Source organism: Rhipicephalus sanguineus, chromosome 11 (genome assembly GCF_013339695.2).
Source record: "Rhipicephalus sanguineus isolate Rsan-2018 chromosome 11, BIME_Rsan_1.4, whole genome shotgun sequence".
NCBI lineage: Eukaryota > Metazoa > Arthropoda > Arachnida > Ixodida > Ixodidae > Rhipicephalus > Rhipicephalus sanguineus.
This window is the reverse complement of record NC_051186.1, coordinates 81,451,019-81,469,871: the sequence shown is the minus strand read 5'-3', so window position 1 is coordinate 81,469,871 and position 18,853 is coordinate 81,451,019. Positions and strand designations below refer to the sequence as shown.

The 18,853-nt window shown below is 48.5% G+C and overlaps 1 protein-coding gene across 1 annotated transcript in view; it reads right to left on the bottom strand.

The window, feature by feature from the left end:
• Window positions 1-17,606, bottom strand: part of LOC119373556 (1-phosphatidylinositol 4,5-bisphosphate phosphodiesterase classes I and II) — an 88,873-nt gene extending 71,267 nt beyond the window's left edge. The window contains exons 1-2 of the mRNA XM_037643619.2: window positions 17,535-17,606; window positions 12,917-13,354 (exon numbers count right to left, since the gene is read on the bottom strand). Coding sequence (XP_037499547.1) covers window positions 12,917-13,327 — 411 coding nt within the window. The 5' untranslated portion in view covers window positions 13,328-13,354; window positions 17,535-17,606. The remainder of the gene's footprint in view (window positions 1-12,916; window positions 13,355-17,534) is intronic.
• Between the last annotated feature and the right edge of the window lie 1,247 nt (window positions 17,607-18,853).

Genomic DNA, 18,853 nt, shown 5'->3' with positions numbered 1-18,853 from the left:
GATGCTGGCGGCGCTTTGAACAAGAAGAGCCGTCAGCGACGACTTCGTACGTGACGTCGCTAAGGCGGCGCAGAACCTTGTAGGGTCCGAAGTATCGGCGCAGAAGTTTCTCCGAAAGGCCTCGCCGTCGTACAGGGAACCAAACCCAGACTCTTTCCCCGGGCTTAAAGGTGACGAATCGATGGCGGAGATTGTACCGTTGAGCGTCAAGTTCTTGCTGGCTAGTTATTCTGACGCGGGCAAGCTGTCTTGCTTCCTCGGCGCGCTTAGTGAAATCTGCGGCGTCCGTCTCTGAATCATGGTCATGAGGCAGCATAGCATCAAGCATCGTAGTTACGTCTCTGCTGTGAATTAGTGCAAACGGTGTCATTTTCGTTGTTTCCTGGCGTGCCGTGTTATACGCGAATGTGACGTACGGCAAAATCCTGTCCCAATTCTTGTGTTCCACGTCGACGTACATGCAAAGCATGTCGGCGATAGTCTTGTTCAGTCGTTCCGTAAGTCCATTTGTTTGTGGGTGATAAGCTGTTGTCTTCCTATGCGCTGTACCACTGAGCGTAAGCACAGTGCGCAACAGCTCGGCTGTAAACGCGGTACCTTTGTCTGTTATCACGACCGCAGGAGCACCATGTCTCAGCACGATGTTCTCAATGAAGAACCGGGCCGCTTCAGCTGCAGTGCCGCTCGGAATCGCCTTGGTCTCGGCGTATCGGGTGAGGTAGTCCGTCGCCACTATAACCCATTTGTTGCCGCTGTCCGATGTTGGAAATGGGCCCAAAAGGTCCATGCCAATTTGAGCGAACGGAGTTTCCGGTACTGGAACGGGATGTAATAGCCCAGCGGGTTTGACCGGTGGTACCTTGCGCCGCTGACAGTCAATGCATGTTCGCACGTAATGTTTCACCTCCACTGCTATTCTTGGCCAGTAGTATTTTTCTTTGATACGTGTTAATGTTCTTGTGAAACCGAGGTGGCCCGACGTGGCTTCGTCATGACAGGCTTGCAAAATTTCTTTGCGGAGGATTTCCGGAACTACCAGCAGATAGCTTTTGCCTGTTGATGAGAAATTCTTCTTATAGAGAATTCCGTTACGCAAGCAGAATGCTGATAAATTTCTCGAAAACACTCTCGGCGCATTCGTGGCTCGTCCATTCAAGAAGTCTATTAGTGAGTTGAGCTCCGGATCGTCTTGCTGTTGCCGGGAGATGACAGCCGCATTGACAACTCCTAAAAAACCTGCGCATTCATCATCCTCTGGGCTCGGTGGTTTAATCGGTGATCTTGACAGGCAATCGGCATCTAAGTGCTGCCTTCCCGACTTGTAGACTACGGTCATGTCGTACTCCTGAAGCCGTAAGCTCCAGCGTGCCAAACGTCCAGACGGGTCTTTCATGTTGGTCAACCAACACAGCGAGTGGTGGTCGCTTACCACTTGGAACGCGCGGCCATATAAATACGGGCGAAACTTTGCAACTGCCCAAACGACAGCCAGACACTCCTTCTCAGTTGTTGAGTAGTTGGACTCAGCACGGGACAAGGTTCTGCTAGCGTAGGCAACTACTCTCTCCGCACCATCTTGGCACTGAACAAGAACAGCGCCGAGGCCCACATTGCTGGCGTCTGTATGGATGGCTGTTGGTGCATCCTCATCGAAGTGAGCGAGTACGGGCGGAGTTTGTAGACGCTGCCGCAACTCGTTGAACGACGCTTCTTGCTCTTCGCCCCATACAAACGCAACATCTTCCCTTGTGAGGCGGGTGAGTGGAGAGGCGATGTGTGCAAAGTCCGCTATAAATCGCCGGTAATAGGCACAAAGACCCAGGAAACGTCGGACCGCCTTCTTATCTACAGGCCTTGCGAACTTGGCGACGGCTGCAGTTTTATCTGGGTCAGGCTTAACACCTTCCTGACTGACCACATGCCCCAGGAACTGAAGTTCTTCGAAGCCGAAGTGGCATTTTTCTGGTTTCAATGTGAGTCCTGCGGACCGTATGGCTTGGAGGACAGACCGCAGCCGTTTTAGGTGTTCTTCAAACGTGGCTGAAAAAACAATCACGTCGTCAAGGTACACAAGACACGTTTTCCATTTCAGACCGGAGAGAACGGTATCCATGAGCCTTTGAAACGTGGCTGGGGCCGAGCATAAACCGAAAGGGAGGACTTTGAATTCATAAAGCCCGTCAGGCGTCACGAATGCGGTCTTTTCTCGGTCACGCTCATCTACTTCTATTTGCCAGTAACCACTTTTAAGGTCCATTGACGAGAAGTAGCGCGCATGCCGTAGCCTGTCCAAAGAGTCGTCGATCCGTGGCAGCGGATAAACATCTTTCTTCGTAACGCTGTTGAGCTTACGATAATCAATGCAGAAACGCAAGCTGCCATCTTTCTTTTTCACGAGTACCACCGGTGATGCCCAAGGGCTTTTTGATGGTTGGATCACATCATCCTCTAGCATCTTCTTGACCTGCTGCTGTATGACCTCACGTTCTTTCTGAGCGACGCGATATGGGTTCTGTCGGATGGGTCTTGCTGTCTCTTCCGTGATTATACGGTGTTTAGTCAGCGGCGTTTGACCCACTCGTGACGTCGAGGAAAAGCAGTCCTTGAACCGGCCAAGGAGTTCCATAAGACGACATCTTTCAGTGGGCGTTAACCTTGGGCCGATGTCGACATCTGGTGCCTGCGGTGCTGTACAAGCCGTTGCTTTCCCTTGCATAGCAAGGCAGTCGTAAGAGTAGTCGAGTTCCTCGAGGTATGCCACAGCAGTGCCTTTACCAATGTGCCGGCGCTCGTTCGTAAAATTGGTAAGTAGCACCTCCGTACGGCCATCAACTAAGCTGACGATGCCGCGAGCGATGGCAACGCCTTGACGGAAGAGAAGGGCAGTTACACGTTCGGCTATGGCGTCTTCATTACACTTCACGCTGCAACTGACGGAAACAAGACTACATGACAGCGGCGGCACGCAGACGTCTTCGTCTACCACACGTAACGCCCTGGGGTCTTGGTCTGCGTCCGAGGTCACGGGATTGTCAGAGGCAAATGTTATCACGCCTTCACGTATGTTGACAACGGCGCCGTACTCCCTTAAGAAGTCCATTCCTAGTATCAGAGGTTTGCAGCACTCCGGTAGGATCACGAATGAGGCTACAAAAGCTCTATTCCCGATCGTGAGTCTTGCTGTACATTTGCCTGAAGGCGTCATTACCTGGCCTCCAGCATTTCGAATATAAGGGCCCGTCCATTCCGTTCTGACTTTCTTGAGTTCGCCTGCCAGTCGCTCACTTATAATAGAAAAGTCTGCGCCAGTATCGACTAAGGCCGTCACTTCAAGCCCATCAATTGTCACGGTGAGGTCGGCAGTCACAGTTTTCTCGGCGTAATCTTCTTGTTCGTCGTTCTCATGTTTCGGCAACAATGGGGGATTTTCGGCAATTCGAGGACCTGCAACCTTCCCCCCAGAGGTCGCTGCTTTCAGTTTCCCCGCCGTGGGCTGGGAGACCGACCTCTAACGGCGTCAGCAAAACTACGGCGGCTCGGTGAAGCAAAACGAGCCGGGGATGGTGAGCGCGTCCGGAAGGTAGCGGAGCTCTCCTGCCGGCCAGCCAGGTCGTCGTCGATGGGGGCGCGGCTTTCACAAAACTGTCGGCGCGTAGCGGCAGGTGCACTTCCGCGGTATCCAGCTGGACGATGGGGGCAAAAACGGTAAATGTGCCCTGGCTCTCCACAATTGTAGCACAGTGGCCGACGATCCGCAGTGCGCCATATATCCGTCTTACGCAGTTGAGGTCGCCTTATGGGATCCTGCTGGGCCCAGGCTGCAACAGGTGGCGGTTGGCGGTACTGCGGCGCGGGCATGGGCAACGGTCGACGAACAGCGTCTGCATAGCTGTATGCGTCCGGCTGGTACGATGGTGCTGGAGCCAAGGGACGACGTACAGCGTCACCGTAGCTATATGCGTTAGGCTGGTACGACTCATCAGGGTATTGCTCGGGAGAGGCAAACGCTTGCCGAAGTTCCTGGCGGACGACTTCAGCGACGGAGGCGACCGTGAACTCCTGCTGCTGCGGCGCTTGCGACGGCGATGTGCACCTTGCGTTCTCCTTCGCAATCTCCTCGCGCACGATCTGTCGAATGAGTAAGCGTAGAGAGCACTCATCGGTCGCAGTGAGTGCTGCGGCACCTGCAGGTGCACCGGTGGTTCGGCGATCGCATTGATGGTACCGTTGCTGCAGCGCCCGCTCTATTGCGGTGGCTTCCCTGATAAACTCGTCGACTGTTGTCGGCGGATTGCGCACGAGACCAACAAACAGCTGTTCTCTGACGCCCCTCATGAGATGGCTTAGCTTCTTAGCCTCGGACATGTTGGGGTCAGCGCGGTGGAACAAACGCACCATATCCTCGGCAAACATGGCGACGCCTTCATGTAGCTGTTGGACGCGTGACTCAAGAAGGCGTTGTGCGTTTTCACGTCGGTCTGTGTTGCCGAAGGTATCGCGTAACCGACGGCAAAACTCGTCCCATGTTGTCAGAGTTGCCTCGCGGTTTATGAACCACGTCTTCGCACCGTCTTCAAGGGCAAAGTATACGTGGAAGAGCTTCTCGTCGGGGCTCCAGTGGTTCGACTTCGCTACCCGTTCAAACTCCTCAAGCCAGTCTTCCGCATCTTCGTTCGGGCGGCCGTGAAATGGTTCGGGAATCCGAAGATTCTGAACCGTTACCTGCGTAGGGCTCCTTGAAAACGCCATTTCTTGAGCAGGGGTGGCTGTCGGCAGCGGGGGTCCTTGTAAAAGGCCAAATTCTGGTCTCAGACCTTGCAGGCGACGGCTTGAGCGGTGTACAGGCGTCTCCACGCGTGGCGGTCTCGTGGGGCTGGATGCAGGGCTGCTCACAGGAGTACCGATCATGAGGCGATGGTACCCAGCACCTCCACCAGTGTCGCGGGTTATAAAACACAGGGGCTTTATTCAGAAAGGCGTACGGCGTGTCGTACTCCAAGATAGCGCTGAAGGCGTGCAGCAGCCAAGAACGTCTTCTTTTTCAGTCTTTCCCGCTGCGCCTCTCGAGCGCACCGGCTGTCTTCCTTGTCGTCGCCAGCGTATAGTATGGACGCGGCAATATTCATTAAGGAGACTCCTTCCACAACTTCATGGGCGCCGCCATCTTGGACTGATAAGCGATTGTTCTGCCTGCTTTCTATGTCGTAATATGAAATGATCATGGTCATTAAACGCTGAATGTACCGGCCCAAGCGTTTCCGTGCTTGCGAGTTCACCGTAGCGCTCTTCGTTCATTTGATACGGATACAAAACTACAACGTTATCAGTCCAAGATGGCCGCGCCTGTGCGTGTCCGGCAGAGACTGCTGCGCCGCGTGGTGCACGAGCCGCTCCCACACAGAAGCCAACGTTTCTAGAACTACTTCAGTTTGAAAACTCGACTCTGTTGCGCGGCTCCGCCGCAAGCGGAGGCGGCGAGTGCCGCTGTAGTCGCGTCAGGCTTCAGCGAGGTGCGCCGACCGTTGCTACGGCTGCTACCGTATCGGTGCGCCGGATCAGATGGGCCACTGCTTTGTATTGACGAACAGATTCCGTATCTTGTAATACGCAGCAAAAGAGATTACACGTGTTACGCGTCCGCAATGTCGACATGTTTTATGCCGGGCTGCACAGCAGCAAAAGGACAAACAAATGACCGCGGCACTCTTGGGCTCAGCATGATATCAGACGGGATAAAAGGCTGCCAGAAAAATCGCAAGTTAATGAACGAATGTACTGTCGAAGTGCTGCTTGCTGGGCCAGTTCTTCACACTAAACTTTTGAAAACCCACGAAAACGGACGCAAAATTAAGTTAGGGCAAATTTGATGTTGTAACCCTTTTTTCTTTGTACTTTGCTGAGAGCTTGGTACATGTGTTGGCTGTTTTGGTTGTTTCAGGCCAGTGCGGCTTTCAAGTATATGTCAGTTATAAGTTCAGCGTGGTGTTGTGATTCCTTCCTTCGTGTGTGCGTCTTTTTCGCTGGTTTTCTCAAGTATTAATGAGCGATTCACGAATGACGGGATCGAAATGCCTCGTTTTTCCTGAAAATCTTCAGAAGTTGATGTGTAATTATTGTAAATACTGATCGAAGTAACCCGCAAACATTTCAATTAAACACGTCATTTATGCGCATTTTTGACGTGCACTATTGTACTCTATAAATTTACATGTACCACTTATCACTTTCATTAATCGATTTTAATGATAGTTTTCAGCTAATTCCCAAGCACCGAGTTCGGGAAAGCTGATTTATTGACAGCAGGGGCGTGGCGAGAAGTTAATTTAGTTCCCGGGGGGAGGGTGGGCATAGAAATACCGAACGCACCCATACGTCTACGCCGCTGGTTACAGTCAAGGTACATGCGAGTAATAATTGCGGGAAATTCATTGGTTAATAGGGTTTAACGTCCCAAAGCTACTCAGGCTATATGAGAGATGCCGTAGTGGAGGGCTCCGGATAATTTAATTCGACAACCTGGGGTTGCTTAGCGGGCACCGGAATAGCACAGTACATGGGCACCTAGCATTTCGCCTCTACCGAAATGCGAAGGCCGCGAGCAGGATCCAACCTGCATCTTAAGGGTCAGCAGCCGAACAGCTTTTTTTTTAACGACCAGGAGCATATCCAGAATTTTTTTTCGGGAGGAGGGGGCGGGGGTCTTCAATCATACTTTATGTATGTTTGTGCGTATAGCACAAGCAAAACTGAAAAATTTCGGGGTTCTGAACGCCCCCACTCCCTGGCTGGAAGGACGTCGTTTCAAAACAGTAAAAATACAATTAAGCTGGAACATGACGGTGCGATTTTAATGTTTAATGCTTTCAAGAGAATAAAATTGTTTAAAAAGAAAGGCACGAAAATTTCAAAAGCATTTTTATGAATGAATAAATCATACGCAGCATTCAGCACTTAAGTGCGAATTATGTCGTGTAAGCTGAGGACAGAATCGTACATGTTAAGGCCATCTGCGATCTCAGCTAGTCGCGGCCGGTCTAGACGTAGTTCATATCGAGTGCGACTGGCTCCTTATATCCGCAACTTGCACGAGTGAGACAGTCATGACCGACAGATTTCATCCTGGTCACGCTTTATCGCGATCAAATTTAGTCGAGCAACACATCGATAACTTTCTGAATCTCTAGCTTGCGAGACTGAAATTCTACTAGCGGCGCCCTACAATTACGGTGGCTACTACATTGCTTTATTTTGATATGAATAACGACAGCGGAATAATGTACAGCGGCATTTCGCTGTATTCTTTCCGTTCCTTGGACACTAGGCATCATCAAAATCCAAGTTGCAATAAAGCCTGTAATTGGGCAAGGCGAAGGCTGTCAGAGGAAAGACAGCACGAAAGGATTCCCTCGCGAGCCTCCGACGAAATTATGCAATGTCCTATTTGTTTCTAAATACCTACGAGAACATTTACAGACTCTTCTGGTAGCCAGGCAAGAGGTTTGCGAAATCAGCTCTTCTGGTATTTCAATATTGTACTTAGCCAGTGAGCAACCCTAATGTATGTATAGCAATGAACATGACGAGAGCAGCAGCGACGGTCGTGCTCACGGTGCCTACTGTCATTCGCGTAACACAGAACGCGAGCAGACCCGGTTTCAGATATTGTTGCTGAACCGTACTATTTAACACGATTACCTTAGCGGAAAAATAAGTCGTTTTCGCAACTGTGTTGATAAGCAATTCAGTATATTTGCGCGGACAATCGCAGCTGTCCGCCGCCTTCACTCGAGCTTCGCCGTCTGCTACGTAGAGCCTGTTGCTGCAGTAGCGCCACCTGCACCGGAAGTCGGTTGCGCGCCGCTTTCAGAGTACGGCGGAGGCGGGGAGTTTGGCAACTGAAAGAAGTTCTATAAACGTTGACAGAAGCGACTCCTGCACTGCACGGAAGTGACGTCATGCGTTTTCCGGTTAGGCGCGTCGTTTGAATATGCCACCATAATGCCGTGAATTCGCCGAGTCGGCAAGCGAGTATACCTCCCCATCGGACTCCCGTCAGCCGGACTTGCTGCTGCTGCGCTGCTGGTGGTCCTGTCTACAGGCCCTTTGATATTGGATGTTTGATGATCACATGCAGCTGGCTGCATCGGTTTCTCTGGCATCCGCGTCAGGAATGTTGATTTGCACGGCTTATCAAGGCTCGGATGACAGGACGTGGTCTCAGAACTGAGTCACTCGGCGCCTAGATTTCGCGAACGGCTCGTGGTGATGTACTATATCGCGATGGAAAGAAACGCGAACTGCGTAAAGCGTGGCTTTCGGCACAGTCGAACTTCAGCATGCTTTGAATATCGCTGGGCGAATCTGTGCTTTCGGCCGGCGTAACTGTAGCGCTAGAATATTGCTCCGGCTAGCGCTATCGCATTGCGTGTGTGTCCCGAGTACAAGACATGACTGGTAGATGATAACCATAACAAATAATGATGGACAAGTTTCCTGCCATCATTTTTTTAGCAGCTAGCAGTCACTGTTTCTCTTCGCCTCTTGTAGTCACGCCGAATATGCAACACGAAATCTTATGTCGCTCAGTGTACCGTTGGTACCGTCACCGCCTCACGAAGTAATCGGCAGACTAAGTCGCTTCAAAATACTGAAGTGTCGCCGTGATGCTCTAGGCTACCTGTACTCTAGGCGGTCAGCACTTGATAAACGATGCCCAATGGCAACAGCCGACTGCGTTAGCCCACCTACCTACAAAACAGTGCCGCACAGTTTGTCTGCCTTGCTGAATACACGGCCGGTGACAGCACAGCATGATTTACCTAGCAACGGATGAACGGCCGCTACGTGTTCGCACTTTGCGAAAAACCTGCAGTGCAGGAGCATTGGCCATCGGAGATCACAGGCTTAGTAAAAACACTTCGCAGCCGCACTGGGATTTCTTGTGCATCCGGACGTTCACACGAACTGTGCAACAACATTTATTTCATCGTCAACCTTACCCTTCGCGACAAGCGAAATGAGGTACTCTCTCGCAGGGACACTTTCATCCCCGACAACACCACGTTTTTTTACATCGCAAACTAGAAAATGCAGTACTTCCAACAGCAACGCAACAATCCGCAGATCATCAAACTCTGCCGCACATCGATTTTCTCACGGCTGCTATGTTTGCCTGCTGTTACCTTTCGCAGCGCCCCCTGGATTTAAGGTGGTTGCGATTTCATTAATTAACAAATGTACATTAAATAAGTCGTCAAACACGTTTTGTTTATTATTTTGTAGGTTTAACACATTATAAAGTAATGATCTGTCCATTTGAGTTGTTTTAAGCTTACTTTAACGAGGTGACGTCACTTCCGCGCGGTGCAGGAGCGAGTTCTGTGTGGGATCGGCTCCTGCACCGCGCGGCGCACGAGACGCTGCCATTTTTTTTCGAAGCAGCTTCAAGAAATAGTGTTGCTCTGACTTCAAAGTCTTTTAGGGGCGAAGCTCCTTAAGGCGGCACCCGTTCGTCCCTCGTAGTCGTAGTCGTAGTGCGTAACCAGTCTTACGCTTTGACCTCCAAGGTGGTGCCGGTTGGAGATTTTTCCTGTGCGTTGCTGAACAATAAAAAATTCGCAGCGTTAGCTAAAAGCCGACTTCTTCTGTCTCTCATTCCCATTAGCAGTCATTCTTTACCTCCAAGGTAGTGCCTGGTGAGATTTCTCCTGTGCGTGATTAAACAATAAAAAATTTGTTCAAAACGCCGTTGATTGATGAAATAAACCAACGAAAGACGCCAGATGTTTTGTAAAAGCAAAACGAAAGAACGCCAGATGTTTCTAAAGCAAAACGAAAAGACGCCAGCTGCTTAACGAAAGACGCCAGATGTTTTCTAAAGCAACGGTTTTCTAAACAATGAAAATTCACAGCGTACATGTAAAATTAAAGTGAGCTGCAAGTCGTCATAACTCATCGAACCTTTAGTATAAACGCGCCCGATCTCACGTCGGTGATGATGTACTGGGCAGAATTCACGGAAGATTCACGGTTTGCCGATGAACCCCCGCAGCTTCGCCCACTCATCATCATTCACTCCGTGGATATGCTGTGATTTTTTTTCAGCATTTGCTGCAGTACATCCCAAAAGAAAACTGCATCACAACAATCAATAAAACAATGATCAATAGTCTCTGGCTTTTTGCACAATCTGCAATTTACAAAATCGACCCTGTAAACATTAGGTACCTTGATGTGACAAAGGACAGCCACTATACATTATAACCTAATCTTTCTTATTGGTCTGCATAGTCTCTGGAGAGCAAGGCCGATTGACAGAAATGCTGAGTCACCACGATCAACAAAAACATACTCCAGGAACAAGTGATTCAAATACGCGGGATATATGAACGTTCTAGTGACGCTCTAGACTGGTTTCCTGTGTTTGATCTGTGTTTAAATATACCTGATTATTAATTTTTATGATATCAATCTAAGGGCAACGGTTTCCTTCCCTGTAATAAAGAAAAAAAAAGAAATAGCGTGGCTCTGTGGTAGAACGCCTGCTTGCCCCGCAAGACGGCTTGGGTTTGATTCTCGCTCAAACCTGAAGACTTTCATTACTTATTTTATTTGCATCTTTGTCGATTATTCATATGGTGTTTTTTTCTGAAGCAGTTTCAAGAAATAGCGAGACTCTGTGATAGAACACCTGCTTTCCGCGCAGAAGGCCTGGGTTCAACTCTCACTCGAACCCGAAGATTTTTATTATTTATTTTATTTTCATCTTTCTCGATTTTACAGTCACGGACAAGATGATGATTTTTCACTCACAACTAACGACCCCATCACTGACATCGACACTGACACTGGAATTTCTGTGAAATGAGCTCTTTAACGCTCTCGCGTTAAAAAAAAAAGCAATTGCCACGCCCCTATACGTCGCCTGACCTGCCCCCTTCGCCTTCTAAACAACGCAATGCAATTCCCAAGGGGGACCGGACGTAGCACTCAGTTCGTCGAATGGTGCTCCACACTATGAAGCTGTGCCTTGGCATTGTGGTTTTGAAGTTTTGGCCGCGCAGAAGTCGCACAAATCAAGGATTTATCTACCACGTCAGACGCTCAATATTTTTTTTCTTCTCCACATCCGAGAGCACTGATTGAAATCGTCTTTTAAACGCAGTTGGCAAGCGCTAATGTGTGTACGACACCAAAAGCTCAAGCGGAAAGGTATCTCTTGAAATCCCACAAGTCACATTCAGGGGCGTAGCCAACGAGGGGGGGGGGGGGTTCAACCCCCCCCCCCCCGAAAATTTTCAGTTTTGCTTGCGTATGTAGGCACGCACAGATACAAACGCACGCACGAACATACATAAAGTATGGTTGAACCCCCCCCCCCCCCCCGAAAAAAATTTCTGGCTACGCCCCTGGTCACATTCATATCAGTAAAGTACAAGTAATCTTTGAATAAACATGAATTCGGTGTTCCAGCTCATATTGCTTACAATAATACGCCTTGACGGTATCGGGATGTGATAACGCGCATGCCGCTTAAGTGCTATATCCGACATATACATCTGCTCAGTAATACCTACATTGACTGCGTTATTCTTTTCACATTTCGTGCGCAGAGATACATGCAGGTTCGTTTGGATACGTGTAGTATTTACGATTTAAAAATAGTCAAGAAACGGCGACATGTTCTTTTCATTCCGTGCTCCCACAGCGCCAAGGAGCAGCAGGCGACAGAACAGCCGGCTTGCTCTCGCTCGACGTATGCAGTTTTCCCATGGTGCTGTGCGTGCCTGTGCCGTGCGCAATGTGGGATTGCTTGAAAGAGGTCTACAGTCTGTTCCAGATCGCCTGTTTTTACTGGCGAATGAATGACATTTACACTGGGCCATGAGGCTGTCAACATGTGTAATCTCTCCTCCACTAAACCAAACTCCCAGCAATCTCTCCATTGAAGGGTTCAGCTGCGCTTCACTCTAGCGCACAGTTCAACTCTGTGCCGACAAGTGCTGCAACGACACCGGTTGCCCAACTTTTCTTTCTCCAGTACACTGATAATCTGCAAATGCTGAGTCGTGTGCGGACTACGATTTAAATCTATCTGGCAACGATCACCGATAAGAATTAATATATACGGGCATTGTGGTGGTATTTTGGCGTTGTGGGGGCACTGTGGTGAAATTAAGGCCTCATGCGTGTGGATAATGGCGTTGATCGGACATCAAGAGCTTGGCGCTATGAAAACGAGCTGAAGCGACTGTGCTTGATGGTCACCCTGCAGGGGCACACGACGTCGCAGCTTGACATGACATCGATCACTAGATTTCCAGTCCGCAATGCAGCAAGGGCGACTGATGGTGCTATAGAGAAGTGAAACCTCTATCTCAACACTTTCGCGTAGCTTGCATCAGCAAGAAGCCCGTTGTAACACAGGGAGACGATGCTCGCTCTGTCGTGAGTTGCCCAGATGTAGCACTACATTCTCATTGCGTACTCTCGTTAGTTTTGTTATTACAACAAACTGTGAAGCGCTTCAACAATTACGAACGACATTGCTTCACACATAATTTGGAAAAATTGCCAGTGACGTGCCTGGAACATCCAATCAGATGGGTCAAGTGTGTCACGTCGCTCACGCGGCTGAAAACAGTAGCGCTTCGATGTGCAGCCCGTGCTTCACATAATGAAATCTTTATAAATTGCCCACCTATTGAGAGAGCCTAAACCGGTCTGGTAATTATTGAAAGGACTTTCGTGAACTGGTCAATGCATTTGTACAAAAGTGTCAAAACAACTTCAGAATCCACTCTCAAGGGAGACTTGAAAGGAGGCAGCTCTGTAGTTCGGAAAGCTGTATGACTTGCCTCCCGTATTTCCTACAGTTCACTAGAAAGGTGCGCTATCAAAGTCTTCAGCTACTCACCTCTTGGCGTCCCACCAGATGCCGGTAAAAGCGCAGGAAGACATCGAGGCTAAGGCGCTCGGGCGCCAGGGTGTCGTTCTTGCCGGCAGCCAACCCGACAGCTTCGAGTGCACGCTCGACTCGCTTACGGTCGTCGCGGTGCTGGGCAAACATGCGCAGCACGCTCTTGACAGGCAGGCGACCCTCGCGGTCAGTGCACAGAAGCAGTTTGGTGTGCGCCTTCTCCAGGAAGGTGGCGGCTGGCGCGTTGAGTGAGAGCAGATTGTACGCCATGCTCAGCAGCTCGTCACACCACAGCTGCGCCACATCGCGGCTCGTTCCGCAGAAGCTGATGGCGCTTACATTCACCAAGTCGGGCCCGTACAACACTGTCACTGTCTTCTCCTCCAGTGGCACATCCGGCGCGCCCATGGACACCGAGTCACGCAGCTTGCCCTCCTGCGTACATCGTCAGCAAGCACATTTTCTTTCAGTTTTTATACTGCATTCAGTGGTTATACCATACCGAGTTCGATATAAGCTGACCTGCATGCTTAGAAGTGAAGCGGAGAAGTTTTGATGCTGCGGTCTGTGGCACAAGGACATGCAAATCATATGCCTGCAGACTAGACAGAGTTGACTCGCTGAAATAGATTTTTTTCACAAGGACTCAGCTCATCAAAACTGCTCAGTCATCTCTTCTACTCTGACTCAACACGATTTTTTTCAGTTACCCTCAAAATCAAGAATATTCAGGTCTGCTGCACGCACGGCATGCAAAGCTATTCCGTACTTCGGAGACACGAGTCCCATGTATTGTAACATGGAGCCCACAGTGTCCGGACTTCTGCGACGTCATTCAGTTTCCCCAGTAAACGCGTCGTTGGGTGTGGATTTTGTACTTCAGAGACACGATCAAGTCCAATCTGTTAATTGCAGAATAGTGCACAATGTGAAAGAAAGGGCCCCAACTTCTGTAGCATGCAGAGGCCGTTAATTAAAACGGCCGATGTCAACCGACCACACAGGCACTTTCGAAATGCACAGCGTATTGCACAGGAACCTTACTGGAATGCTAGAAATGCAGGGGAAAATTTAGCCACCAGTCACTGTATGCGCCATCCACGTCAGACTTATGGCATAGTAGGTACCTATGAAAATGACAACTGACAACCACCCTTTTTTTTAGCATGAAGCCACAAGAAAATCCATATAAATTCCTCAGGAAGGAAAGCTTCTAGTCGAAGAAAAATTCGTTCTGGTCCGGGGGTGGAAACCGGGACAATTGGGTTCTGTGTGGCTTGCTACAAACAGGTGGTTGTCAACTGTCCCTTTCATAATCCTCCCGTGAGCTTGCGGGATTTCGCAGTACTCATTTGTGTACCTTGCAACTATACTTCCAATTGTCGCCCCAGGAGAGTTGACAACGGCCTCTATAAAGGCCACTCCTCCAGCTTTTTGCTGTGGTTGTGCTGCATGTTCCGTGCAGGCCTGGCATTCTTTTATTTGTCGTTTACTTTAGAAAAGCCTTCGATTGCGAGCAATCCCAACGTCTTTTTGAAAAACTACCACACTATGGAATTCAGTGTCACATTATCTTTAATAAAAAACTACCTAACCGCAAGAACACAAGGAGCAATAATAAATGGCGTCAATTCAGAAGTTGCCTATTAAGAACGGGTTGCCACAAGGCTCAGACATACGACCTGTTTTATTTTTATTGCATATTAATGATGCTGTACATGCCCAAGGCTTCTCTAACCTTATACTGTACGCCGATGACAACAATGTCTTCTCCTTAGGAAGAAAATTGCAGAAACTTTATCAACAGGCTAACATCTGGTTACAGTGATTATATTTCTGACTGGATGCAAGTAAACTTCAGTTAAATGTAAGTAAAATTAAGTATCTGCTTTTTATATCAAAAGGAATGATCATGCATTCTCAACTTCCAATTGAAATTTCAAGAAGTAAGCGTCGAACAGGCAAGAACAGCCAAATTCCTGAGAGTTATACTCAATGAAGATATGTCGTGGTCACAACATGTAGATTCACTCAGGAATTAGTAGTATTGTTCGTGCTGAAAGTGCGATAAACAGGTTTCGATAGCGCTTGTCAGTTAAAAACAAGCGTGAAACACTGCATTTATAATGCACTCATACATTCTTGATAAATACATACTCATACATTCTCGATGTCTCCTAGTTTGGTCAGCCACCATTCAGTCTAGTTCAGTCTAATTCAGTCCACCACCATTCAGTATAATTTAACATTACATCAAACACTTCAAAACCAGGCACTACGTGCAACAGCAAACTCAGAACGCATACGGACAACACGAAACCATACTACTGCAAATATAAAACATTAGCAGCGTCAGTTTCACATATAATTTATTCCTCAAGATTTCGCGGTAATTTCAGATAGGCAATTGCTCTTTCCAAAGTGAATACCGTGTAAAAATAACAGGCTATAATTTCAGTTTGATAGCTATACCATGTAGCAGAACAAAATATGTAGAACAAAAACTAGCAGTGCAAATTTCTAACTAACGACTATCCCTTTGCTAGAGACCTCCTAAATTTTGGAATTTGTAAAGGCACATTAAAGAAAACGATAAGAGAATTATTACTATCAGAAAAGTGATAGACATTTTAAACTACCATCAATATTATTTCGCAACTATAATGATATAGACACTCTCGACGGGTTTTTGCCGTCGCCGTCATGTCCCGCAGGAAGTCCAAATTGATACCATACCCCCGCACATCGTATGTTCTACCGCGGGTGAAGCAGAGATCACGGCTGAAGTAGAGATCAAATGAGCCGGCCCATCTCCGTCGCTTTGAGGGTGCATGCGATAACATCACCCCGCTTAGGAGGCCTGCCGTCGAAGCAGAGAGGAAACGCCACGCCCGTCTTGAACGAGCACGAAAAGACGCGAGGGGGAGGGGGGGGGGGCCCTCGAGCAGGAACTTTGTACTTTGATTTTAAGGGCGCGGTCGCGATCGCTGGCGCGCGAGCTATCTCGGCAGCCATCAGCGGGCGGCTCGTATACCCTTCTACGTGCTGCAGGGGCGTAGCCAGAAAATTTTTCGGGGGGGGGGGGGGGTCAACCATACTTTATGTATGTTCGTGCGTGCGTTTGTAGTGTGCGTGTATATATAGGCAAGCAAAACTGAAAAATTTCGGGGGGTTCTAACCCCCCCCCCCAACCCCCACCTTGGCTACGCCCCTGACGTGCTGCGCTCTCAACGCGAAGAGACTGCGCGGAAAGAGCATCTCTCCCTGGAGCGGCCGTATTCTCTACACCAGCGTTTTGTAGGGTTACGCGAGATCGAATCCAAAAGAGTTTGCTGACAGCCTCACTTCGTATAACATTACAATGAGTTTCTATCGCATTCACTGCTTCGCCCTTGCGGTGAAACTGTGACTTTTTTTTTTTGCAAAGGTCAGGGGATCGAATACCGGCCATGGCGGCCGCATTTCGATGGAAGCGAAGTGCTTGAGGCCCGGGTACTTAGTTTTAGATGCACGTTATACACAACGCCATATGGTCAATATTCGGGAACCTTCCACTACGGCGTCCCTCATAATCATGTCGTGCTTTTGGGACTTTAAAACCCCAACAATTATCATTATTTCTGCAAGTGCTTTGGAAACTTTATAAGGTTGTTTGGTGGCACTTCATCCATTTCCCCCCCACCAACAATGTGTAATATTTCGTAACTGTCGTGCTTCAACTTTGAAGTGCTTGGCAAGTGCTCACTATATAATACTCTTGTTTTGTTGATTTTAACATTGTGCATTTTACATACCATATGTCCAACATAAGTGCACTGCCTCGATTTTCATTGTGGCTAGCATATGATTTGTAAATGCTGCCATACTTCTGCAGCTGCTGTATGGGTGGCACGGCCCAGTTAGGCAATGTTTGCCTTAGCTCTACACCAATTTATGTGCTGCCCCTAAATAAAGCAGTACAGAAAGAAAGAAAGAAAGAAAGAAAGAAAGAAAGAAAGAAAGAAAGAAAGAAGAAAGAAAGAAAGAAAGAAAGAAAGAAAGAAAGAAAGAAAGAAAGAAAGAAAGAAAGAAAGAAAGAAGAAAGAAAGAAAGAAAGAGAAATACCTCAGACTTTGGTTCGCAGTTTTTTAGTAGTTTGTGTGCCTTCCTTCATCCGCCTCGTTTTTAGTTTCCTCCCAAAGCAGCCTGACGACTGAGGGACAGCCCGTTTGGATGCAGCAAGTATGCAAGCAGTAATCGTGCAATTAATTTCATCTATGCTTGCTTAGCCGCGAAAGCATAGCCCTCAAATTAGAGTAGCCATGCTACCCATTCTCTTCGGTCGTCCAACGTCAAGTGCGGCGAAAAGGGAGAGGCAACGCGAGCGAGCCGTTACCAACGGAGGTGCGGTCAGCTGCGTTCCCACTTCTGACATCATGATCTGGTCGAGCCACCAAAACAACGAAATCTCCGCGCCTTAGACGTTGCTCGACAAAAACCTCGTTTATTGGTGCTCTCTGTAGGCCCCACACAGGTACTTATGACTATACAGTCAACGCAAATATTTTGAAGGGTGTATACCAACTCCTTTTACGTAAATAACTAATAACAAGTAAGTAACGAATGAGAAGCTCACCTTTGGAGTCCTGGCATACTTTCCCGTGCGCGTGTCCCGGATGCTGGATATGTCCAGGAACTCGGTCTCCTGCAGAGCAAAGCACACAGCCGCGCGTAGGCTTCACTGAAGCTGTCAACACGTGTCATACAGTTCGCGCGCACACAAATACAAGCAGGTACACAGGGGCGCGCACGAAACGCACCACGCGTAGATGTGTGATCAGACACGAAAGTTGGACTGTACGTGATACACACAGCGTTTAAAGGGGTGATGCCACCAAATTTGTGGCTTGCGCGTTCTTTGCTGTAAGCATTTCCTATATCTCCAGGAAGCATGATGCGCACACCAAGATTCATGTATTCTCGCTAAATAATTTAATATCGCCTTTTGATGGGAACAACTTTCGGTTTCGGTTTCTGGGCGCCGAGGTTGGGCAGTGACGTAGAAGTGTAGGGGGCTTGGTCACGTGACCACACAATGCTTTGACGCACTTAGCTAGAAAGCGATCGAAACTCGGTGAGTGATGTAGCAACCGATGTTTTGCCGGTACTATAGTGAACTAGAATATATTCTAGTTCACTGCAGCCGGTACGTACGTTGCGGAGGTCCGGAGGTCACTCACGTCACTACAGCAGGTTTGGTGTGACGTCACTACAACTTTCGTTGCCCATCCTACAGATCTACGTCAGTGTTGGCGCGCTAGCGATGGCTTTTGATCGGGAGGATGGGCATTTGGTACACTTTGGAAGTGAATTAAAATATATTCTAAACGTTTGCTGTGTCCGACCCTTCGTGTGGAGTGTCCTTGCATACAGAGGAAACCCACAACAGGCTTGTTATAGCCTCGAAATTTGATGGCACCACCCCTTTAACAATCGTCACTTATTTTATTGATTTGCAGTGAAACTTTTTTTGAACGAACGTCAAGGGATTTCAGAAAAGAAAGTATGATAAAGTGAAAGTTTATACTTGATTAGCTCAAACAGCTATGGCGCAGCATCTTGTCATAAGCCAGAGAAAACTTCGGGTCCTCAAACGAAATTCAACCCATTTATTAGTAATTCTACTCACTTGCACGAGAATTATGCTTATTGAGCATCTTCTGAAGAATGCACTAAACTTTTGCTGACATGCACTTAGAGTCATGGAGTGAGTCAGTGTCCAAGCATTCACGAACGTTCTCCGTCGTAACACTATGCTGGGCAGAAGATGACTTCAGTTTATCCAGCTCATCCGTGCTTCATTAGCTGTTAGATGCGAAGCAACTTATGGCGGAGTTCAATCCGGTGGTGGTGGTAGCTGGTGGTGGTTGTGTGCGGCGTGGCCACCCTTACTGC